General features: G+C 43.2%; 1 protein-coding gene across 4 annotated transcripts in view; it reads left to right on the forward strand.

Annotated features, from left to right (window-relative positions):
• RNASET2 (ribonuclease T2) overlaps window positions 1-25,491 on the forward strand; it is a 44,512-nt gene that overhangs the window by 12,886 nt on the left and 6,135 nt on the right. For all 4 annotated transcript variants that reach the window (XM_025216509.1, XM_006034526.3, XM_025216510.1 and 1 more), the window contains 4 exons: window positions 2,657-2,712; window positions 5,895-5,952; window positions 7,193-7,263; window positions 22,400-22,513. In XM_025216509.1, the coding sequence (XP_025072294.1) occupies window positions 2,657-2,712; window positions 5,895-5,952; window positions 7,193-7,263; window positions 22,400-22,513 (299 nt within the window). The remainder of the gene's footprint in view (window positions 1-2,656; window positions 2,713-5,894; window positions 5,953-7,192; window positions 7,264-22,399; window positions 22,514-25,491) is intronic.

A 25,491-nucleotide genomic window follows, 5' to 3' on the forward strand; every position in this document is an offset into this window, starting at 1 on the left:
TCTACAGAGACGTTCGGTGAGCCAGGTCAAACTAACGTGATGCTTCTTATGGGCATGTGTTGGGCTTGGTGCAGGGGTGCTCTGAGTTTAAATTAGAGCTATGAGTTTTTTCACGTCTGTAAAGCAACAAGTGTGTCCCTGAGACAGGGTAATATTATATCCTGCATTTTACAGACAGGACTGAGGATGAGAGAAACTAAGACATTCCTGTGTCTGTAGTAGACTTAGTCCTAGAGTGGTGTTTTAACAATAGAGTATTCTGCCTTTCAAGAGTAACGGTACTGTAAGGATCCTTCAGTGGCTTGTACTGGCATTTCATTTTCATTGATATGGTAGGAATGAAGTTATTTTAGACCAAATTGAATCTGAGCTGTATGATCTTATTGATAAACAGTTTTAAAAATAGGCAAGCCAGATCCTCCTTATATTTAGCTATCTACAAACTACATTTTAAGCCAGTGTCTGCCTCGCGACACACATTTGCACCCCGTTTTCTTGTCAACAGGAACTGCCCGTGTATGTCATGAAGGTGAATTTGTTCCTCATTGATCAAGATTCAGTGAATAGTGAATCTGACAGTGATCCGCTTTGCTAAATGTGTGTTTGACTACCTTGATAGTGCTGATTTGAAATTAATTTTGGAAAACAACATTGTGCAACATCACTAGTAATTTGAAGATGGCAAAATATGGTTGATAATACTGCAAGGTAGATCAAGTTTCTGATACGTGTGCATGGGTTCCGAGGTCAAGGGTGGGTGGGGAGCGGATTGCAGCTGTTTCCCAGCCCCATCCTGTCACCACCCCGTGCTTCAGGACCTGGCCCCAGGGGCTGCTCCCTGTCCACTTGTGGCCCCATCCCATCCACCTGGTCATGCACCCTGCCCACTTGGTCCCAGGCAGACTCCATGGAGACCCTAGGATCATGGGACAGTAACTGTGGGTCCAGGGCAGAGCTGCTGTCTGCTCCCTCCATGCCCCTGCCCATGGAACCAGCATCCATTGCAGGGACATGTGTGCAATGGATTGTGCCTCTGCCCTGGGCCCTGGCCCCATGCTATCACCATCCCAAGATCCCAGGGTCTCCCCGGCCCCATCTGCCCATCTTGCTCCTGGATGCTGCTCCCCGCCTGCCCATGGCCACATCCTGGCTGCCAGGGGAGCAGAACCACTTAGAAGTGTTGGTGAGCTGTTGCGGGAGTGGGGTGGGGGACTGAACCAAAACTCCCTGTGTGGCCCATGGGCTCAAATAATTGCCCACCCCGGAGTTAACTGTTCAGTGCAGAAATACCCTGAGCTAGTTAACTGTAACTCAAGGGAAGATGCAATTTCCTCATTAGTTATAACTGACTGTTTTTTGGCATAGCCATCTGAAGGGTTTTTGATTTTGCAAGTCTTGTCTTTCAGGAACAATATTGTTTGTCTTTACAGTGTTTAGCTAAATTCCTGTCGGGCATAAACTGACACTGGGTTTAATTGTTTTTTGTTCACTGGACTATGTAGATGGTAAGAGCAGAAAGGGAGCAAAGTGGCAGAAAACAGAAGAGATTCATACCACTTCCAGCTTTTATGCACACCATACAGCTAGGGTAGCCTAGACAATTAATTTAGGTTCCTCATCTTTTTCTGCTCTTCTGCAGTATCTGAACAGCAGTTTGACAAAGTGCATCGCACCGTAATTAAAGCAGGCAGTGGAACATGGAGATTAAAAAGAAAGTGAGGTTTAGATGTGTTTAAAAAAAAAAAAAAAAACAAACTTTTTTTTTTTTTTTTTTTTTTTTTGCATTAAGCTATTTGATGTTCGTCTGTCCAGCATCATAGGGAAAGTACAAAAAGAACATTTTGGTGTGCGAGCACCAAATTTGGTTCGTGACCAGGAGCATGTAATCTATTCTACAGTCAATATGTATGCATAGAACATTGTTTTCCTTCTATGATTAAGGGTTTGAACTACCATTTTGGAGAGGGTTAAAACAAGCCATAGTCCTAAAACATGCCATACACAGTTAACTGAAATAAATGGAACTACTTCTTTCAAGAAGGGTTTGCAAGATTGGCATCCAAAATATTAACTGAGCTCATGGAGCGTTTCTTCATCTGTTGCACTGTCCACTTATTAGTGACTAGTATTTTGGACAGATAATTATTTGGGTTATGAATGTTGGTGTGGTTCTCTCTGTTAAACATTATAGGAAGTATAGACTGAATGTCAACTTGGATTAGCCAGCCTATATGGTACTGCAGTCTTCAGCATATGATTCTACCTCTTTCTTTTGTAACACAATACTGGCATTGCCCATTGACACATACGAACTGTTGTTGGATTAGCTAACAGTGCTGATGGCATCTCACAGAATTAAGTTCTCTCTTATTTTGGCAACTCTTATCTCATGGGAAAGGTCTGCTGATCGCCTAAATGGGAAACTACTGGAAACTGCAGGCTAGATTCTCATCAGATGTAAATATTTGTGACTTGATTTTAACTGAACAGAGCTACCCTGATTTATACCACCTGAGAATCTGGCCTTTCCTCCTAAATACATTTGTGCTGTGTATTCAGAATGTTTTTGTTTACCCCTTGGCGTGACATCCAATTAACTCATTTGATTTCTAGCTAAATATATCTGGCAAATATTTTGGATTTTTGTTTTCCTCAGATGAATATGAATGATTGTGATGATCCCCCACAGTTCTGGACAATCCATGGATTATGGTAAACACTTAAAACAGCTACCTTTTTTCTTTCAAACTGGATAAGAATGTCATGTTGGACTAAATTTCATGCTGATGTCAGTGGGTACAGTTTAATTGACTTCATGGTTAAGAACTGGTCGTGCTTGGATGGGTGAATCAGAAGTAACTCCATGCAAGAGTAGTGAAAGAAGAATCAGTCTCTTAGGCCCAAAGTCAGTTGATTTGTACCCATGTAAATGCAGTCTACATTCCTGTAAATAACCATCATGATAATGTTTCCATGCTAAAGGATTTTAAGTTTTAAAGAGACATGGAGCAACAAAACCCTGGTCTTACTGAAGTCAGTTGCAAAACTCTGACCTCAGTAGGGCAGAAGGCTACCCCGTGGTCCAGTGACTAGAGCATGAGACTGGAAGCTGGAGTGAATATAAATCCCAGGTCTGGCATTGGTTTCCTTAATAGCTCTGGGTGAGTCAAATGACCCTTCTGAAAACTGTCCAGTGGGGATGAGGAAGTTTTAGAAGGGTTAGTGATTTGATTCTAGCCAGCACTTTCAGAATGATCATTCTAATATGTTCCACAAAGACACTCAGCAATTATATTGATTCAGTCAACTGTAAAAGGCTCTCAAATAGAACTAAGAATCCAGCTAAAAATGTCATCAGCTTTGTATGCAGTACAGCTGCCCTGAAGTTTCATTTCTACTTCCACTGCAGATTTGCCCAATAACATATATATTGCAATACCAAGGTTTCTTGTGTCTCTCCCCAAAGTGCTGACTCTAATTGTAGCTTTATATAAATGCTTTCAGTAGGATTTTTAATAAGCTATGGTTTATAAAATAGTTCAGACTAATTTAAAGTGTTTTCTCTTTTCCATCTCGCCCATGGAAACGCCAAATTCTAAGTGCAGTTGTAATGTAAAAAGCGAGTGCAATAAAAAAAACAGTCATTGAACGGTGTTCTCTGACAAGACTGTCAGTCATGCAAACTCACCCTGAGCTTTGAAGGCTTTGGACTACAGAAAATTACCAAAGCCTTAAAAAAAGGTAACCCAAAATCTACATTTTTCCATAATCAAAATGAAATGCCACTATACATCTCTATCAATTAGTGACATTTCATTTTAATCACGGAAAAACGTGGATTTTGGGTTACTCTTTTTAACCTGAAAATTGGGGATTTTTTTTTTTTTTGTTATCAAAGAAAACCAGGATCCCTGCAGGTCACTGCAGGATAAGCTCTTTATATATCTCTCTCCAAACTTACTGAGGAAGTTAAGCTTCCTTGCTGTTTTGGGTGCACAGCATTTGTTAATGTCTCAAAACTGACTATGATCTTGACTCTAAACATGGTACAAAAATTCATAGAAACTCGGGGAAAACATCTCTGAAAGGAAACAACTGATTATACTGTGCGTGAACAGTAGAGGCATGAAATACTCCATAAAGATAAGAGATTGGAAGAAACAATACAAGAGGTTGGGAAATTATGTAAAAACTGTGAACAGCATTACAGGTAGAACTCAAAGATGTTTGCTTACCATTTCCCAATCTTACTCTCATGCCAAGTGACTTGGTTAGGGTGAAATGGATTTGACTAGTGATACACATCTGATGAAACAAGCCACTACTTATAAATGCTTTTGCATCTCTTATTTAGTTAGTTTATAAGGTACAAATCTACTCTGCCTTTAGCCCTGCCAAAGCCATCCCTAATGCTTTATTTCCTTCTCATGCCATATGTTCTTTTTTCAGGGCTTAAGGGTGCTTGTACACTTGACAATGTCTCGATGTACATGTGACAAAAAATTCCCTTTGTGTGGCTTAGTGGTATCATCACACGTTACATGTACCTAAGTTTTGTGGGTTTTAAATGAGTTTGCATCCTTGCAAGCTAAACTACATCCCAATGTAGTTGAGTTTGCACCAATGTAATTTGGCACATTGCAGGCATTAGTTGTCTCACCCCCAGCTGTGGGAGAAGTAGGCAGGCTCCACGGTGAAAAAAAGGACCAGGCCCCTCGCCACTTCTGCCTTCAGTAGGTTCCTGCAGTCAGCAGGATGCCTGGGGCCACCTGGGACCAGGCTAGCTTGACCCTGGGGCAGCGCAGGAAGGCAGCAGGCGGGTGACTGGGTTTGCTGGAGGACAGAGAAGGCCGTAGGGACAGTTCATGGGGTGCTGGAAGCCTGGGCAGACTGCTAGTTGGCCAGGTGCAGCCCAGCTTGGAGGTGTCTGATCCATTGATTCCCTGAGCCCGCCTGGGCTTTCACCACCCTGTGCACCTTCCCCACTGCCTTCTCCAGCCACCAGCACACCCAACTGCCTCCCTGTGCTGCTCTAGGCCAAATTAGGTGTGCTGGTAGCTGGAGAAAGTGAGGGGGATGGTGCAAAAGGCACTGGAAGCCTAGGCGGGCTAGGGGAAGCATTGGATCAGGCACCTCCAAGCTGGAGCAGGACCTGACCCACTAGAAGCCCACTTGGGCTTTCAGTGCCCTGTGCACCATCCCTGCTGCCTTCTCTGGGCACCAGCCAACCCAGCTGCCTTCCTGCCTCCTTTCCGCACCACCCCAGGGGCAAGCCGGCCCATTCCCGGGTAGCCCCAGATGTCCTACCAGCTGTAGGAGCCTGCTGAAGGTGGTGACGGTAGAAATGGCAAGTGGGCTAATCCTTCCAGCAGAGCCTGTCTCTCTCTCCCATGACCAGAGGGTGAGCTGAAAGATTAATGGCCTCCTAGCCATGGGAGAGCTTCGCCAAAAGAAAAAAAAAAAAGGATCGGGCCCCTCTCCACTTCTGCCTTCAGCAGGCTCCTGCAGCCAGCAGGATAATCACATATATACAGTAATGGAAACTGAAACAGTGAGGTTTCAATAAAAAAACTCATTGCTTCAATTTAGAGATCATAGAATGCAACCCTAAGGATGAAACCCCTGTCACATGTATAAGCACCTTTAGTCAGGTAAAAGGCTAACACAGGACCCCTGGGCTGATAAAATTTGACTCAAAATAAATTTGTAATGAATACTAGCTCATTTCTGTTCATTAAAATTTTGTGGAAAGTGACATTGGTTTATTGCATTTTTATAGTTAGATTTCCATGCTATCATCTTGTAACTATGAAATATCTTGTGACATGACTTTTTCCACCCACTGTTTTATAGTAGGGTTTTTTTTAATTTATTTTCATTAATTTCTTTCCTAGGCCAGATAAAGGAGAAGACTGTAACAGAACATGGCACTTCAATGTGAATGAGATTGAGGTATTTAAATTAAAATGTGAATATTGAGTGGAGTTGGATGCAATTACCTTTTGAGATGCTCATAAAATATCACTTTTGATATAGTCTGTCATCTGAGCTGGACATTATTTTTAGAATTCCTATTCTAACATCTGTTCAAATTCCTAGTCTAAGATCCATTATTTGAAGTCTGCTGTGCTGGTGAAGATCAACAACCCCTGCCCATCCACCACCACCCGGATCACACTGGTGTTCTCACTGGCTTGATTTGTATCCTGGCTTTTTCCAGCAAAAACTGGAAGAGCAGAGGCTTTGAGGTGCTTCCACCCTCTGAAGACGATGTGATGAGTACTTCAGTTGAGAGGCCTAGGGCTCAGAGAATAAGAGGATACTGGCCACCTGCAGTTGCATTTTTCCCAGTAGCTTCAATTAGCAGTATTCCTATTAAGTTTCATCCTTTCAAAGCCATTTTCTTTGCGGGAACCCTGAAGTGGAGAAAAAGCTGTTGGGTCTGTTGCCTGCCCTTTCGCAGTTGTGAGGTGTATCTACAAGTATGGGTGCAAAGGATGCAAATTAAGGATGGCTGAAGAGAGAGATCTGTGGTGTATGCCTAATCAGATTGATTTCCTTTTTTGATAAAGTGACAGGCTCTGTGGATGAGGGGAGAGCAGTGGATGTGATATAACTTGACTTTGTCAAACCTTGACACTATCTCACACTAGTCTCCTGCTAAGCTAATGAAATACAAACTAGATGAAAGTATTGTAAGGTAGATATATAATTGGTTGGATTATTGTGCTCAATGAGTATTCATCAATCGCTCAATATCTAGTTAGAAAGAGTATCAAGTCGGGTTTCCCAGGGGTCTGTTTTAGGTCTGGTATAGTTTAACATCATCAGTTTAGATGATCATGCCTTGAGCAGGGGGCTGGGCTAAATGACTTCATGAGGTCCCTTCCAGCCCTACTTCCGTACGATCTTTCAAGTCAAAGGACAGAAGAATCTCTTCGCTAGTCAAAGTCAAATGTCTTATGAGGAGAGGTGAGAATTTCAAGTCTCTAAGTAAAGAAGAGTGAACATAAGTGTCATACTGCATCAGGCCAAACTACTGGGGCAGAAGGCTAGGCACAGAATCTTTCAGCCTCTTAACAGCATGTTTTTGTGGTTGTCTGGCACATCTCTACCAAGAAGTAAAAAGGTAGATGGGCTGTGATTTGAGAAGTAATCTTTTTAAGGTGTATATTTTTATTATTATTTCTAGGATCTTCTACCAGACATGAAACAATACTGGCCTGATATACTTCATTCATCTCTAAATAGCACCCGTTTCTGGTAAGTTCAAACCAAATGGGAAAGCATCTTGGATATATCTTTAATAAGAACCATACTAAATAACTATTGTATGGAGAAGCCTCTGGTATAAGCCACTGGATATCAGCTGGAGCTCTACAAAATACCTTTTAAAAACCTTAGTCATCCATAGTATCGATGTTCACATTCATATGTGTTAATATTAATAATTGTATTAAAACATCATCTCAGGCCTCACTCCTCTAAAAGACTGACTTATGCCAGTATGGATACTCAGGGCATTTATAGATGTGCTCTGGAAGATGGGGTGGGGGGAATGCTTTAATTAGAGCGACTTTGAGAGCCTCTAATTAAAGTGCCCAGACCATCACGTGTATTAGTGTCCCTGCACTGAAAAATGGTGGTGGGGACACTTTAACTAAAGGTTGTCAAACCAGCTTTAGTTAAAGTGCTCCTATCACCATTTTTCAGCCCGGGGACGCTGATATATATGACGCTGGCATCTGCTGGAGCGCAGTAATTACCATGCTCCAGCAGACTTGATTAATTGAGTCTCCTCCAATGTGTTGTAATTTCAGTGTGTTGGAGCAGCCTCTCTGCACATGTATAGGTGCCCTCAGTCACTACAGTCATACTCTGGTAATCTGAACCCAACAAGTGTGTTGCATATCATGTTATGCGTGAACCTTTTGCATCTCTATTTAACATTCTTGCACAGTTTTAAACGTTTTTGGCACACGTCTTATGAGGGAAGGAAAGGAAAGGGTTGCCCTCATGTAAAGGCGTGTAGTTTGGGGGTGAGAAATGCAGAGTTCAGGTCTTATCAAACTAATATATATTTTTAAGACCTCAGTTTTGGTTGATAAAACCACTTGCGGACATCTAGACTTCCTTAAGGGTGTTTTATTTAGTTCTATCCAAAAGCCTGATTTTGGAAAGAAAAAAAGCAAGCAATCATTGCAGCGAAAAAAATCCATATGGGATCAATTTAAACATTGTTTAACTAATAGATCTCTGCAAGAAATTCTGTGCGAGGAATCATTATTTAATAGTCTTCTAGTTGAGTTTCAGAGGGATCTGTCCTTGGTGAGGTGTTATTTAATATCTTCATTAATGATCTGGTAAAGCTATAAGTGAAGTACAGTTTGCTGGAACAGTAAATAATGAGACCTGCTCAGTTTCACAAATGAATCTGGCTCTTGCAGTAAGCTGGTTTAATAGAAGCATTGTGGATGTTAAAGAAGCTAAATGTAAGGTTGTACATCTGGGAACCGAGGGTATAGGTCATAGTGAAATGGAGGACTGTTTTGGAAAGGAGGACTACAGTGTGAGACCTGGTATTGTTTACAGGATAGATGTAATATTATGAATGGTGTTCTGCAAGGTCTTTAGTACTTGAAGTAGATTAAAATGGTTACCATGGTTTCCTTATCTCCTCTCTTCTCACTCAGAGGTAAAGATGATAAAAAAGCCCTTTTCTATCTTGCTTCATTGTTAATGTAGTAACTCTTCAAGCAAGATGAGCTACATGTATAAAGCCTATGTGAATACTTTGGATTTCTTGAGGGTGGGAATTTACCTTGCATCACAGTTCCTCATACAAACGTGAAAAAGTGACAGAGTGTACCTGTGACTCCCTGTCTAAAACTTCAGTCCAAAAAGTCAGTTGACTTATTCAGTGTTCTGATAGCTTCTCCCTAGCTGGATCCAGTCTTCAGGAAGACTTAGCATTGCCCATCTAACCTGTGGGGTGAAAAGGTTGGGCACCCGTGGGTTAATACCATTTATGGGACTAGGCAGTTTCTGGGAGCAAAGGCGGGGGGGTAGACTGTGTGTGTCCTTTTGGTCCTTTCCTTTTTCTTTCAAAATGAGCCTGACGCCTACAGAGTCACAGAACTGGCACATTCTGTACTCTGACCCCTGGACTCTTAGGAACAGGAGCATTTCAGATGGTGTGTGTAGAGAAGCCTGAAGTGAGAAAATCAAGATATGCTGGTGATTCCGATTCAGCATTTCTGAGTCGTAGGATGTCCGATAGCAGGTGTGCCAAAATTGAAAAATCCTGGGAATATAGCTATATATATGAGTGGAAACTATTTTTTGCAATACCATAACAAGAATTGCTAAGGGCACACAATTGCTCCTAATTGTAGGTTCTGTAAATGCAAGCTTTTAGCAAAGACCTTCCACATTTTTTATTCTAGTTTATTCAATACATGTTTCCTACAGAAGTTTTTCTTCAGGTTATAAACCCAGAACTGCAGTATGAAAAATGTAAAGCTGACTAAATTGATCTTTGTTGTTGCAAGCTAAAAGAAATGAAATAATTTATATGAAGAGTAAGCATAGTAACAAAGAATTAGATTTTAAAACTCCTGATATGACAAATGCTATAGAACACTCAAAGACTGAATCAGTATTTATGCATATACATTTTTATGCGTTTACTCATGATTGTGTTCCTGGCTTAGTGGGTAAGATCAGAAATGGTTCCTGCAGGATGGAAAGATACTGGAGGGGGAGAGTGTAATTAATACAGCAAAGGAGACTTGCAATGATGCATGTAGCAATTATTATTTTTGTTTAAGTTTCACACTCCGTCTCCATTCCTGGGGATAGAGCATAGACTGGTTTGACTTGACTCATATGGACTAACAAGATAAAAGGACTTGAAACTGTATAAAATGACAACCTTAACACTGCGGGGAAGGGGGAGATAAGGGAGCAGGGAGAGAGAGAGAGAGAGAGAGAGAGATGGAGGCACTTGATCCAAGAATGGCCAAGTATGAAACTGACTCGGAGAGGACCTGGTCTTCATATGGAAGATACTTGGCCACCTGGCAAGCAGGGCATGCATATGAAATTTGTATTATTATTAAGGTTTTTTTTTTTATCTAAAATACTTTTTGTTCTGAACAAATAGGACTTGTTTTATGAGCGGAGGACCTCAGAGAATATAAACTGGTTGCTCTGGGCCTTTGTACACGCCACAAAATTGGCTTTTAAAGTGGATTAAATGCCCTTTTGCACCACTTTAATGGCATTGCTGTTTACACTGTCAGGGGCATATTGCACATTAAATGACTTAAACACCTCCGAGGTGTATTAGTTTGCTACCTAACAAAGTACAAGAGCCACTGAGGGAAGCACTGGGCCCTGTGCAGCTCAGGAGCTGTGCAGGCAGCCCAGCGACAGCTGGCGCAGGCAAGCTCCACTGGGGAAAAAAAACAAACCAAAAACCGGTGAGCCTGATTTTTTTCTCTCTCTGAAGCCTGCCTGCCTGCCTGAGCTGTGTGGGGACCTGGTGCTTCCCTCTGCGGGGGTGAGGGGTGTGTGCTCCCCTTTATGGCTGCAGTGCCCCCTGGGACCATTCAGGCTGGGTGCCTCCTGGGGGGCGCTGCTGCCACTGGGTAGGGAAGCACTGCCCCCGCTGCAGCTCAGGGGCTGCTCGGCCCGCTGGCACCTCCCCACGCCACCGCCACTGCCGGGGAGGCAGGGGAGGGGGATCGAGCCTGATCCTTGTGTACATGCCATGACAGTTTACTTCGGTTTGATTCTCCCTAAATTCAAGCAGGGTTTTGAAAAACTACCGCTTCGGTTTAGGGAGAATTAAACTGAAGTAAACCCCCATAATGTGCGCAAGCAGCCTCTGATTTTAGTACTTGGGAAGTTACTGCAGCGAATGATAAAACAATCAAATTGTAAATGCCTGGAGGAGAAAGGGCATTTACAGTTTGCCCTTACAATAATCATCATCAGCATATAATTTCCAAAGCACTTTATCTTTTTGACAGTGTAACCAGTTCAGTGGATCAAGGGAGTGCAGTGGACATAATAATATACTCGGACTTCAGTAAGGCTTTTGATATAGTCCCACATGACATTCTTCTAAGTTAACTGAAGAAATTGTGGCTAGATAGAATTGTTGCTAGGTTGATACATAGTTGGCTGAACGACAGCAAGCAAAGAGGTATAAATGGATCAGTGTTGGAATAATAAGAGGTCTCAAGTGGAACTCCACTGTCTGGTGCTGTTTGACTTCTTTATTAATGACTTGGATGCAGGGGTAGACAGCCTCCTGATCAAGTTTGCAGGTGGCACAAAACTAGTTGGGGTTATAATTCCTTTAGAAGCCAAGGTTAGAACTCAAAAGGGTCTTGAGAACTGGGCTATAGCTGCCAAAATGAAACTGAACAAAGATGTGTGAGTTGAGACAACTGGAAGAAAAAACAAACGCACAAATTCAGAATGGGAGGTAACTAGTAAGGCAGCAGCATTGGTGATTTGGGGTTTTGGTGGATCACTAGCTACTTGAGCGAGCAATGTAAAGTGGTGTCAAAATAAAGAAAAGAAAAAGAAAGCCAATGCAATTTGGGGCTATCATTATCAGTATGTAAAATGCATGAGACAATAGTATCACTACTCAGTTCTGGTTAGATCTTAACTGGAATATTGTATCCAGCTCACTGTGTTTTGGGAAGGATGTAGAGAAACTGGAGAGAATTCAGAAATGAGAAACAAAGATGATAAAGGGGTTGGAATACAAGCCATGAAAGGAAAGGTTAAGAGAACTAGAAAAAAAGAGATGATGGGGAAATCTAATAGTAGTTTTCAAGTGTTGGAAAGGCTTTCTTAAAGGAGTAGAAAAACAACTTTTCCCCTTTGCTGCAGGTGGCAGAGCATGAAGCATGGATTTAAACTGTGGCAAAGAAGACTTGGATTTAATTTGCGAAGTGGGGGTGCTTAATCTAAAAGCAGCAGAACAGTTGGATAGGCTACTCAGGGAAGCTGTAGACTCTTCAATTGCAGTTTCTGAGAAGAGGCTGGATAAGCATGTAACAAGGATGGTTAAGAGAGAGAGAGAGCAGCTTTTGTTCATGCAGGGGCTTGGACTAGATGACTCTTGGTCTCCCTTTCATCTCTATGATTTTAAGTCTGTTTTCATCTTGGAGAATAACTGTAGGCATTGGAATTGGATATACTGTACTAAAGTGAATGCTCTAAACTGGAGAAGGCTTCAAGATCCCATTCTAAAGAGAGCAGATTGCAGGTGGTAGAGACCTGAGGCCAAAGTGGTTTAGTAGAGACAAAAAGAGGATCAGAAATGCAATTAACGCAGGAACTCTGAAACCTTTTGCTTAAGAATCTCAGATCTAGTGTAGGAAAAGGGGACCTGTTATTTTCAGGGACACTTTTAGTTGAAAATTGTTTTCAGGTTTGACGTAATCCTTTAGAGCAGGAGCTGGCATCCATGGCTCAGTGGTATTAAGTAGGGGCAGGCAATGGGGCACTAGCATTGATGATGATTGGGCGCCCCTATGTTTGCTCTCCCTATACATCTCTGTTTGCTGCTATGCTCGTTTTTTCCATAGGCTCCCTGCAGCTCTCAGGCCTCCCTATTCTCTCTCTCTCTCTCTCTCTCTCTCTCATGCCCCTGTGCTGCAGCCACCACTTCTCTTTCCACCAAATCCATTGCTTCTGCCAGCCAGTGGCAATGGGAATTGGCAATGAAGGGTGGTGTGTTATTCTGGGTTTTTGGAAGCAGGAAGACTCTGTTCTCTTTAAGCCTTTATTGTAACAACTTACCCCTGACCCAAAATGGTCAACTGACTGCTTCCTGTGGATGACACCACTCTTTAGGAATAGAGTTAACCCTTACTACTACATTCCCCTTTCTCAGGGGATAACTTGATACACACTTAGTGACAAAATGAACCTAAACAAAGCAAAACTATTGGTAAGTCTATTTGTTTAGACCTGACTAATTCACAGGTCTAATCTCTTTGGTGAAACTGAGATGTGTCCAGACAACAGGTAAACGGGTGGGATTTTGTTCTCGATTCCTATGGAGAAGACCACTAGGTGTCTCCACCCAGTATGAACAAAGGGTATCCTCTGCCCTAGCCTGGACAGTACCTTGGACCCCTGGCTATGGGATCCAGACTTCCTGCTGGGAGGAAAGAGCAGGTACATGTCTTGAACCATGCCAGGTGTCATAGTTCCATCTCTGGCGGTCCTTAAGAATATGTCTTTCTCTGCACACATACTTGTTTAGCTGTGTGAGGTCAACTCATATCCTAATCCTACCATTGGGTTTTGGCACAACCACCATCCCAGCATACCAGTGAGTAGGTTCTTCAGTTTTTGCAATTACTCCCATTTCCTCCATGCGTGTTAGCTCTTCTTTAGCTTTGTCCATTGGTGGCAGTGGTACCCGTCTTGGAGTAGTTAATGCATATGGACTGGCATCAGCTTTTTAGGCATATCTGATATTCACCTGACATTTTTCCTAGACCAGAAAAATCGATGGGTATTTGGTTCTGTAGTACTGCTCCAAGGATTTCTGGTCTGCTATTTCATCTAGTTGATGGACAAGTTGCAGTGCCTGTATAGCGGGAAATCCACCTAAAGGCACAGCAAGATTACCAATCACATAAACTTCCTGGTCTATACATCTCTGCTTCAGTGTCATCTTTGCATTAAAGGATCCCAGTACTTTGAGGGTAGTGTCTCCTGGTCCCCAGGAGTAAGGAGAATCCCATCCCTATGTGAGCTGTAGTAATAGCTGAAACTGCTGCTCCTGTGTCTATTTTAAATGTTATTGGCTGTCCGTTGAGCTCAGTTTCTGTCATCCAGACTCCTGGATCTGATGAAGACTCTGTAACTTCATCTAAAAGTACCGTGCAATTCTTTGCATCCTGTTCTGTGACAGACTCCAGTGGTAGAGTGACAAACAGAAATATAGCAACCTTTCTTTTTGCATCGCCAACATATCTCTTCCATAGCAGGACACTGAGCATGACTTAGTCCTGGAGTTTGTCCACACCTGTGGCATTGGCCTCCTTTACCGCTTGTTTGCTGCTGTGGGCACTGGAGAGGCCACTTCCTGTATTTGTTGTGCCTGTCAGATCTACTTGTATTTGTTTGTAGTTCTTTACAGTGTGTGTTGCCTCCATATTAACTAATGCCTGACAGGACTGAGAGTCCTTCTGGATTTCTCATTGTTGCTGTTTAACTAGTTCTGATTGGCGAGCCTGTGTGATAGCCTTCTGGAGCGGTAAATCAGGGTCCAACTGTAATCTTTGTGAGAGCTCTATCATGAAGCCCCACAGCTCAGCAGTCCCTAATTAGCTCTTCCTTAAGCTCCCCATATTGGCAGGATTCAGCCATTGTATACAAAGATGTGATGAATCTGTCCACAGGTTCTGAAGGCTCCTGTTTACTGATGTTGAATCTAGCTCATTCATGAATCGAATTTCTCTTGCCCAGAAAATGATCAGTTAATGCTTCTATCACTGCAACGTATTGCTTTTTCCCAGCATCTGTAAGAGGCAGTGACAGCAGAATTTCATCCACCTGATCTCCCATAGAGTAGGTAAGAGTACTCACTTAGTAAGCTTCCAGCTGTTTGTCCAGGCCTGACACTTCCCTGAAGCGATTAAAATGATTGATCCATTGAGGCCATGTTCCAGGGGATTGGAAATCAAACTGTTCTGATGGTGCAGCTTTGAGTGCCTGCATGGTCTCTGTAGCCAGCCTCAGTGCTGTGCTGGGCTCTGCTGCAGGTAGAGGTGCTTGGCCCTGCTCTGCCCTGGATTCAGCTGCTCCTAGAGTCGGATCTATCAGTTGGAAATCACCTGTTTGATTTCCTGTTGGTGGCAGGATTCACCACTTGTGACACCATGTATTACTCTGGGTTTTTGGAAGAAGCAGGAAGACTGTTTTCATTAAGCCTTCATTGTAACAACTAACCCCTGACCCAAAATAGTTCCACGGACCACTTCCTGTGGATGACATCACTCTTTAGTAAGGGAGTTAACCATTACTACTATAGGTGGCACCAGCAGTGGTCGCAGTCATGGGTCATGAGAGTGACAACCATACTTGGACTGGAGCAGCAGAAGGTAGCTTGGAGCAGCAGTGGGAGTGTCAGGGTTGCAATCAGCAGCCTGCCCTAGGACCCAGCTGCCTTAATTCAGCCCCTTTGCTCTTTAAAGGCAGCTGGCGCCTGCTTTAGGGGAAATTTCATGAAAAGCAAGTTTGGCCCAAATGTATGAGCCTCCAGGTTCAACTTGTATGTAAGGAACAATCCTAAGACCTAGCTTACAGCAACTGGTCTGCATCTAATTCTCTGCCAGTGCTGCCAATCTCTATAAAATGCTGTAGATGGGAGTGTTTGCAGCTCTTTCATTCTGAGCCCAACAATATGCTTGTTTTGGAGCCAGTGGATCTGTGCACATCTCCCAACAAATCTTACATGTCTCCAGCTCAGTCTGCCACACATTCCTGTACCTCAGTGCTTCTTCCCAGTAGAGCAGTGCAGAATAAAGTTCCTGTGCTGTGCTGAAGGAAATGAAAGATCCTTGTATCATGCCTTCATAGATGTTAGAGCCGAAAGGGACCTCAATAGATCATCGAGTCCAACCCCCTGCGTAGGCAGGAAAGAGGGCTGGGTCTAGATGACCCCAGCTAGATGCATATCCAACCTCCTCTTGAAGACCCTAACCTGGTCCTGAAGACCGAATGAATAAGGAGGTCAGAGGATGTTCACTTGGGGAAGAATTTTTGGAATTCAGCAGCTACCAAAGGTAAAAATACTATTTCTGTAATAACCCCCTGCCTGGGCTACAAGTCAGCATAGAAACCTGGAGCGTCAAAGAGTAGAGCTTCGTGGCCCCAATGGTAAATTTATAGGCAGCTACAAGGTCGCCTCTCAACCTTCTCTTGCGGAGGCTGAAGAGGTCCAGGTGCCTTAGTCTCTCCTCACAGGGTTTGGCCTGCAAGCCCTTAACCGTACAAGTGGCCCTTCTCTGGACCCTCTCCAGGTTATCCACATCCCTCTTGAAGTGCGGTGCCCAAAACTGGACGCAGTATTCCAACTGTGGTCTGACCAGCGCCCAATAGTGGGGAAGTATCACCTCCTTGGCTCTGTTTGTCATGCATCTGCTGATGCTTTGCTGATGACTTCATCACACTGACGACTCATGTTCATCTTGGAGTCCACTAAGGCTCTGAGATCCCTTTCCGCTTCCATGCTGCCGAGCAGGTTATTTCCTAGGCAGTAGGTGTGCTGGACATTTTTCCTCCTTCCTTCCTCTGTAGTTGAACCACACCAGTTGTGCCAGTTTTGCTACATTATAAGGCTGTCAGCAGCGCCCAGGATTTCACCCCTAGGATTTGTGCATGCCAGTCAAATTACTGTACCTCTCCCTAGTAGCAGAAGTAGTCAGCTAAGCATTTTATTTGAATGATAAACATGTCTATGTAATTTAAACTTCTGCTTCCTCTAGCACCCACTGTTCTTCATCAAGGCTTTTTTGAAAAATGAAACAAAAAACCCTCTTCCTGTGAAAGGAAAGAGGTTTGTGATGATAGTTTATTTCTGCTTAGTACAAGGAACTTGTCTTATACTTGTATTCAACTTGCAAAAGGAAAAAAAAAGTGCTTTCCCTCTCCTCTGCTGCTTTGTGATACATAGAAGCAATGCAAGTGCCAAAGGACAAAAAGTAGGGCAACTGAGAGAGGAAGTAGGCTTTGATCAGCTGTTAGAAGCTTTTTGTATTTTGTGTTGTGCTGACATCTGTTTTAACACTAATGACTCACAAAAGCTTGGAAAAGATTTCCTTGTGAAAGATTCTCAACACTTTCATCCTTTTGATTAATGTGTTAGAACTCAGTGCTTCAAGCTATGACTGAATCTCCAATCTCTTTGAATATTTTAGTCATAAAAGTACTATCCAGCTTGGGGATACTGGATTTCTTGCATTCCTTTCTATGATAGTGATGGACTTAATAATACAGTAGATACACGGTTCTGGAAATCTTCATTGCTTTTGAAATCTCTCTTGATCTAGGCCTGCTAATTATTGACCCCACAGAGGTATTCTGGGAATCAAGGAAGGCTTGGGGAACCTGTCCCATCAAATTAGGTGCTTGAAAGAATTGGGGCCTTGTTATGCCTCACACTGTGAGCTACACAAATGTTGATTTGGTGTTAGTACTAGTTTGAGTTTGACATAGGCACACTTCAGGCCACCGGGAACCTGGTGGCCTAAAACGTAAGAATCCCTCCTTCCCACCACCACCATTCTGAGCTTCTCTCTACCCCCAGGGCTCCCTCCCCATCCCCTCTCACTTGTGGCTGCCCTGCACTTTCTGTCCCAGGGGAGCAGGCAGGGAAAGGTAAACCTGCAAGCAGCAGGAGTGGTGGTAGTGGCCAGACTGGCAAGTTAACCCTTCCCTGCCTGCTGCCCTGGGACAGACCACGTGGGTAGCCACAAGTAAGCAGGAGATGGGGAGAGGGAGGGAGGACAGTGAGTGGAGATGTGAGGTGCTGGAGAAGGTGGGCAGTGGGCCCGATCTGGGCCATTGGGGGAGAGGGGGCAGGTGGGGTATTTACAATAAGGTTGGATAACCAACTGTTCCATTTTTCCTGGGTCAGTCCCAGATTTCAGGTGTTGGTCCCAAGTGCAGGGCATAGATTAAAATGAATGTCCTGGGTGCAGGGAAGGAGTGCAGTGCCCTAGACAGCCAGCTGGGCAATCACCACAGCTGTTTTGCCTGCAGCATGCCACTGTGCCTCTACCTCTTCCTGCAGCGTGCCCCTGATTTGGGGGGGATGGGGAGGAGGGGGGCAGTATCCCGGATGTCTCATATTTCCAAACAGGACAGATGGAGGGCCACTTAAGGAGTTTTGGTGTGCTGTCGCAGGCCAGGTCAGCGTCCCCATCCTGTTTTCCCCCCCTCCGCCTTCCCCCGCTCACAACAACTCACCAAAATTCTTTAAGTGGTAGATTACGGGAGTGGGCAAGCAGGTGGGGGGGGGTCCATGGAGATCAGCCTGGGATTTTTACAGGCGGAGCGTGCTCAGCTGGGTGGATGTAATGGGGCTGCAGGTGGGCAGGGAGCAGCTTCTGGGACTGCATCGGGTCATGGCTGGGATTGTGGGGTAGTGAAAGCATGGGGCTGGGGCCCAGAGCAGAGCCATAATCTGCTCCCAGCACCGTGCTGTGCTGTCTGCCCTACAGTCCTGGCCCTGGCCCCAGCTTCCTGTCCTGCTCCCAGATGCCAATCCCTGCCCATCCCCGGCCCCATCAAATCCGCTTTACTGAGTACATCCTGCCTGCTTTGGGGAGGTGAATCTGGCTGCAGTGCTGCCCCAGCCTGGCTGTGTGCAAGCGGGCAGTGGCACTGGCCACACGTGCTACAGCCTGGGCTGTCCCCTGTGCCTGGATCAGGTGAGGCCGAAGGACACACCCCAAGCTGGATAAAGTCCCTTGGCGAGCCCACTGGCTGTACTTTGCCCACCACAGCTTTAGTGTAACACAAGCTGGGTAACATGGATTAGAGATGATTTTGCCCTGGAATGGTGTAGCTTTGAGCTGCTTAACGAGTGCTTAAAACTAGTTTCTGGTGTTAACATGTGGACAATCCAGGTGCTGCCCAAAATTACCATGCAATAAGGCCCCTTGTTTAAATACATTTAATAGCAATTTTAATATTGAATGCAAATAAGTGAGTATAGGTAAGGCATATAAAACCAAATTATCAAATGTTCATTAATAACAGAATTTTTAATATTAAATGCAAAGAGATTAATATTAAATTTACTGTATTCTAAAGTCTTAAAAGCTTCTAATCAGTGGGCAGTCTATCAGGGGAAAATGGAATTCTTACTTACTGGTAGATTTAAAAACTAAATTTCAAAGAAGCATTCATCATGGTTCATATTGCACATAGCCAGTTCATCAAGAACTAATTTAAGGCTGAAAGGCAAGGATTCTTAAGTAACCCTGGATTTTTTTTATACTTTATTACCTGGCTTAACTTCAAAACCTTGCTATAAAGGGCTAGAAAATACAGAAATGTGTCAACTACATTATTTCATCTTTAGTATTAATATGAACTCTCTCTAATGTGGTTACTGAATGTACCGTGCTTGTTATCAAGCAGAGATATAGGCTATTGAAAACTGGCATAAACTGCATCTGCCCTAAACCATATCTAACTGGTATAAAGCTACTAAGTGACTTCAAGTGACCCTGAGCCAACTTCTCTTAATCTCTTTATCTTGCCTTCTGAACCCTTCTTGCCTAAGACATTTTCTTCCCTGCTCATTTCCTTTGTCTCTCCTTCTTTTACACTAATTTACCATTAATCAGTTTAGGGTCAACTATAATCTACATAGTATTGGCTTAGAAGACATCACTAAAACTCATATATTAAAAAAAGTTTAAAGTGCTAACACTTTTAGGCAAATTCTTAGTTTTAACTTCTGAACATAACTTATTTCACCAAATATAATTTTAATGTGCATCATCAGCGGCAGTGGTTGGTCCCTTGATTTGAGAATGATGGTTTTTTAGTAAATAGGAAAGTGATTGGTAAGTTCATAGGTGACTGAGGGAGGCCAGTCCAGGATCCACCTGTTCAACTGCAAATGTGGCAAATTAGATCTGGGAGGAAGGAATAGATCCTGGTGATGTCAGGCTCTTGCATCTATCTGCCTCCATAGTGAGGCGGGTATGCTTAAAGTAATCAATGTCTTGTCATACTTCATGGTGCCATTGGGGATGATGCAGTGCTCGAGTCTCTCAGATATTGATGTTTATATTGCTTTTCTTCAGACTGGCCTTCAAGGTGTCCTTGAATCTCTTCTTTTGGCCACCTCTAGAGCAGTGCCCATTGCTGAGTTGAGATTATAAAACCTATTCTGGGAGCCAGTTTGGGAGCCAATGGGGTGTTGTGGAATGGCTTTGATGATATTGTCTCTGATGTTAGAATCAGTTCAGGAGCTCTTGAAAGTGTTCCTTCTATTGTGCATTGTAGGTGGAGCTGATTTTAAAGAATGTTGTTCCACCCTTGGACCGTAGAGAACCATTCCCTATGTACTTGACCCATAAATAGGTTTGACTGCACTGAAGGAACTCTGCACATCATGGCTATTGGTAAACATTTAAATGTTTCTTTCTTTGTTCTCCCACCCCTTGTTCTTTTGGCTCTTGAATCTTCCTCTGGGTCTTGGCTATAATGTGGCAGTAAGCTTGTGTTTACAGTTGATATCTTTCTGTTAAGCATTGAAGGCTCTCCTTTTCTGTCAATGAGAGCTTGAATTTTCCTGTTGTTCTCATCAAACCAGTCCTTATGTTTCTTTGTGGAGAAGCCTAGAGATTCTTTGCATGCCTCGTGGATGCCTTTCTTGAGGCTCTCCCACTGATAAGTGGTGTCAAGGTCATTAAAGAGGTTGGAGAGTTTCTCACTGAGGTGTGGATGGAGATGATTGATTTTTAGCAGGGTCTTCCAAGCACTGATATTGAGTCTCTTCCTTGCTTTCTTCTTTTGTTTTACAAAATTTTGGGGCAATATGAATGGACATGAGGGAATGTATCAAACAATAATCTTTCCAGCAGTCACCTGTGCTTGTCATAGCTCTGGTGATATGGACAATGATCCCAGGCACATGCTGTGACGTAGTCCATTGAGTGCCGTTGTTTGAAGCTGGGAGGGAGGGGGTGGGAGAACCATGATGTGTCTCATTTGTTTCTTTTAGCAGAATAAGGAGTTTGTTCCATACACTTGCTCAGGAGAAGAATTCTATTTGAATATCCTCCACCCCTTCCTGTCTGTGTTCCTTTCCATAGCTCGGTCTCTGCTCACTCTAACATTGAAATCACTCGGAATTATCTTATTTTCTTTGGGCACAGATGATAGGGCTTGGTTGAGTTTAGAATAGATTTCTTCTTTTGTTTTGTCATCCAGGGTCGGGGCGTATGCACTGATGACTGCTGCATGTTATCTGTTTGTCAGTTGAAGGTGAAAGGTCATGAAATGCTCATTGATGCCAATTAGACATTCCAGCATCTGAGTAACAGTCTTACTCTTGATAGCAAAACCAGTACTGTAGTTTTGTCTTTCTTTTGGCTTTTCCCTTCAAAAAAGTGTAGCCACCCCCATGCTTTGTGAACTGCCCTTCTCCTATGAATCTGGTCTCTCTGGGCACCTATACATGGGCAGTAAGGCTGCTCTGACACCTCTGTAATTGCAGCGCATTGGAGCAGACTCACTTAATCGTGTCTGCTGGAGCGTGGTAATTGCTGTGCTCCAGCAGACTCCAGTGTCTCATGTATTAGCGTCCCCATGCTGCAGAATAGTGGCAGGGTTGCTTTAACTAAAACTCATTCAATTAGCCTTAGTCAGTGCCATAGCAACAAAGTTGAGCACCCAGGGCAAAGCCCACAGTGGTAGCCCACCCTCACCCCATGCATAGATTTAGGGGGCACCCCTTTTCCCCCTCCCTCTTTCCCCCATGCTTGCCCAGGAGTGCACACAGTGGTGGGAGCCACCCTTCCCCAGTCCCCACGCCCCACTCTAATTAAAGCACTCCCTCTGCCCCACTCCCAAAGCAAGTGTATAAACTCCCACGAAGTGCATCAGTGTCAGTATGTATTTGTAGCTATTGTGAAGCTTTATTCATCCATCTGCTGTGCCACTAAGGGCCACTCCTGGTAATATTTCTCAACTGTTTCACAGCCTATTTTTACCTCCAGCTGAAAACCATAACTGGGATATAGTGATATTAACTCAGGTATAGCAATGGTTGTCACTGAAGTATTGGAGGCACTGTCAAGATGCTCAAGAAGACTAGATTTTGTTTTGCAAATTTGAATAAGAGAAGTATGTTTTCTGTACTGATCACAGGACTAATACAACAATATCTTTTGACTATGTTGATCATTTTTTGCCTAGTTTTTGTTGTGTTGTTGTTTTTTAATTTAGTATATAATCTAGAAAATGAGTGGACATTCCCATAAAATTATATATTTTTTTACTTTGATATTAAACTGAATACAATAGTGATAGGCCTCTGGCATATTAATAAAGCTTCTAGTATCTCTTTAACTGGAGAAAAATATGTACCATGTTATATGTGATAATGTACCATACCACCTGCACTGCCGCTTTCAAAGTCCTAGATCTGCCCATGCCAGGTGGCACCTGCATTGTTTTGTCAATGATGATTTTTCTCTTACTTCCTCTGTGAATGTAATCAGTTCACATAATGCTAAAATGTAGGTAATTTTGTCCATGTGAGTGTGTGTGTGTATATGTATGAATTCTGTTTTCTAAAAACTCTGTTGTGTGGGTTTTTCCCCCATAGGAAGCATGAATGGCAGAAACATGGAACCTGCGCAGCCGCAATAGAGCCTCTTAATTCTCAAAAGAAATATTTTGGTAAAGCATTGGATCTCTATCACAAAGTGGACCTCAACAGGTATGGAAATTTACTCCTGTGGTCAGTTTAGTATTTTAGCAGGTATTAGAAGCTTTGACTTAAACCTAAAAAAGCTGCTCTGCAATGGAAGTAGTGACTTGGCGCACCAGTTATTTTATTTCACAGTGCTGGTTCCCGAATGGATACCATATATACTGAAATCCAAGATGACATCAAAGTTAAGATTATCTCCTCCAATTATTAGACTCTATGCATAAAAAATTTATAAATTTGTTATAATTTTCCATATATAGAGTCCAGTTAATGGAAGGTCATCTTAAATTTGTCTCCCCTACTGCTGTGGTGGGGAAAGTAGTGACAGGGGCGAGGGGCCAGACCCCTGCCTTTTGCTCTCTGAGACCCTTGTTCCCCTCTCTTGCCTGCCCTCGCTTCTGCCTATCCCCTACCATGCATCTCCCTGCCACGTGTTCCTCTGTGTTTAAGCCCTATGGCCTTCCCTTTGCTCCTGTTCCTGTGCTTCAGTTTTGAAGTACCAAGGCCAAAAAATATATTGTTCATGTTAGTGTATTTTCAGAATAAAATTTAAGATTTTGCATACTAGTGAAGTAATGAGCCAGGGGCAAATTTCCTCTAGTCTCCTGAGAGAGAAAGATAGACTGAAATTCAGAAAAATATAGAAGAAGCTCCAAAGGAAAGAGAAGACAGCCTGAAAGGGAAAAAGTTCATCAGTGCCTGAGGTCCTAGCCACCAGGAATGAAGAATATTTTCCTTTCTGATGGAATTTTTCCTATGCAGAGGTCCAGCACATTAAATCCAGGTAAAAATTTTAACTGGGATATCAATTATCATATCCTTTTATATGTACAGAGCTGCTCCAGAGGAAGGCAAAGGGAAAAGTGCGAAGTCACAGATTGTCCATTGGATAGGGAAAACATCTCCCTGATACAACATTAGTCAGTTGCCATGAATCCCACACGTAACATAATTCTAAAGGACCAGGGGAAAAAATCCTTGAATATTTTCCTGAACTGTGTCTTTAAAAAAAATCATGTTCAAGTTTTTGCTTGTCACTGTTCAGTTCAAACAACTTAAAAAAATCTAATTCTCCTTGCCCATGCATGTCCTAAAATATATCTTCTTCCTCTACAGTCATTGTAGCAGCTTCCTAAAATCTAGTCATCGATTTTTCTAGACCCAAGTCACAAGAACGCATCACATGTAGTAATAAAACAGTTTAATAACATCTTCTTAGTAAATTGCCTGCATTATATTGTCCTGGGTAGCTATGACAATATGATTATGAAGTGATTTACAGATGGCACAGTGACCTACAGTCTGGCTTTTTACTTTGTGTGTGGCACTGTAAGACAAAGAAAGGAGACTGAAACATTTTGAAGTTAATTGCTACTGGTTTTTGTCTGCCCTCTAATATAAAAATGAGAGCATTAACTCATTGGAATAATAATGATGAAAGATTTAAATTAATTAAAAACACTTGTTAAAACGTAAAAGTCATTACAATTAGAAAAGTCAGAAGTGATAAAAGGTTTAGGTTTTCTATTTACAATGATCTTTTTCATACCTCTGTATAAATGATGTGTATGTGGGAGGCGGACAGGGACGGGACTGCCTGTGCTACGTGGGGCATGCATGTCTCAGGGGTGGCCAACCTGCAACATACATGTCAGCAATAGCACAGGCCACCCTTTGTGTGTGAGATGCAGCAGACTGGGGAGGGGATAGGCAGCATAGTGGCAGATAGAGCAAAAAGCAAAATAGCAGATCAGACAAGCGGGGGGGTGGGGTGGGGGGGGGAAGGGATGAGAGAGGCACTGGAGGAGGGTGCAAGGCTAATTTGTAGCACATTTGACAAAAAGGCTGGCCCCCACTGGTCTAATGTATTTCTTGGTGGTAACTATGCAGGCTGTTGTAAGGATTATGTTGTATTGGCATAGATATTGACCTGCAAAGAACTCAAGTGTCAAATGGCTGTGTGTGGCAGCTCCTCTGTTGGGAAGATGTCTTTACATATCATTAAATTAAGGCATATAGGATCTTGTGAGGTGCTGAGCACCATTGGTTCTCACTGAACTAAATTTGAGGGCTGCTGAACACTTACAGTTCCTCCTTAAATGAATGGGAAATGGAGGTATTTGACAACCTGTTGGGATACAGGCCCAGAGACTTCATTGGCAGTTGAAGCAATTTGCTTCCTCTTAGGATCAGGCTTGGAGGAAGAAGATCCATTGATTCCCAGTTCTGGAGGCTTGTGCTGCTTATTCTAATGCCTCTTTAAAGTATGCTTCTGATACTAAAAGGCCTAGAGCAGTAGAAACCAACCTGTTTCGTAAGTGTCACAAATTCAGCCCTGTGCCCTCAAGTGCCATTCTGATCCCTTTCTCCTGCCTGATCTAATGCTCTTCTTTCTGCTTCATCCCCTATCTTTAGCTGTGCTCCCTGTTCCCTTCCCAATCTACCACATGCTACAGAGATGCTACCTGATCCACCTGTGGCACACATGCCATAGATTGGCCACCCCTGGCCTAGAATGCTAGTTGGATTATTTTAGGGTTAGTGGTGCTCATCCTGACTTCCATGTCAGCTATTTTGCTGTCCTTCATTAATGCAGAGTAGCTCTAAACCAGTAAACCATTCCTATGTAATTGAAACCTCAACTAGCATGCAGTGACCATAACTCGTCCACTTTTTCCCCGTGGTTGAGGAAAAGGAAGGTAAACTCTGAAGGTTGCTCTAAGTGCAGAAGTGCATCTTCCAGATGTAACTTAGAACGATTTTTGCAAAGTATTTTGAGTTACAACATTACCCCAGACCAAACAAATTCACTTCTGGTACCAGGGGGGAGGGGAATCTAGCTGTGGGCTGGGAGCCTGCAGCCAGGTACCAATGGCTAGGTTCTCTGCCAGTGCTTGCCATTTTCAGAATGGGAGGGGAGGAAGGGCAATGGAGGAAACTCATTTTTGGAGCTCTCCAGCTGGTGCTAAAGGGTGGGTGAATTG

This window comes from Alligator sinensis, unplaced genomic scaffold (genome assembly GCF_000455745.1).
Source record: "Alligator sinensis unplaced genomic scaffold, ASM45574v1 scaffold832_2, whole genome shotgun sequence".
Taxonomy (NCBI): domain Eukaryota; kingdom Metazoa; phylum Chordata; order Crocodylia; family Alligatoridae; genus Alligator; species Alligator sinensis.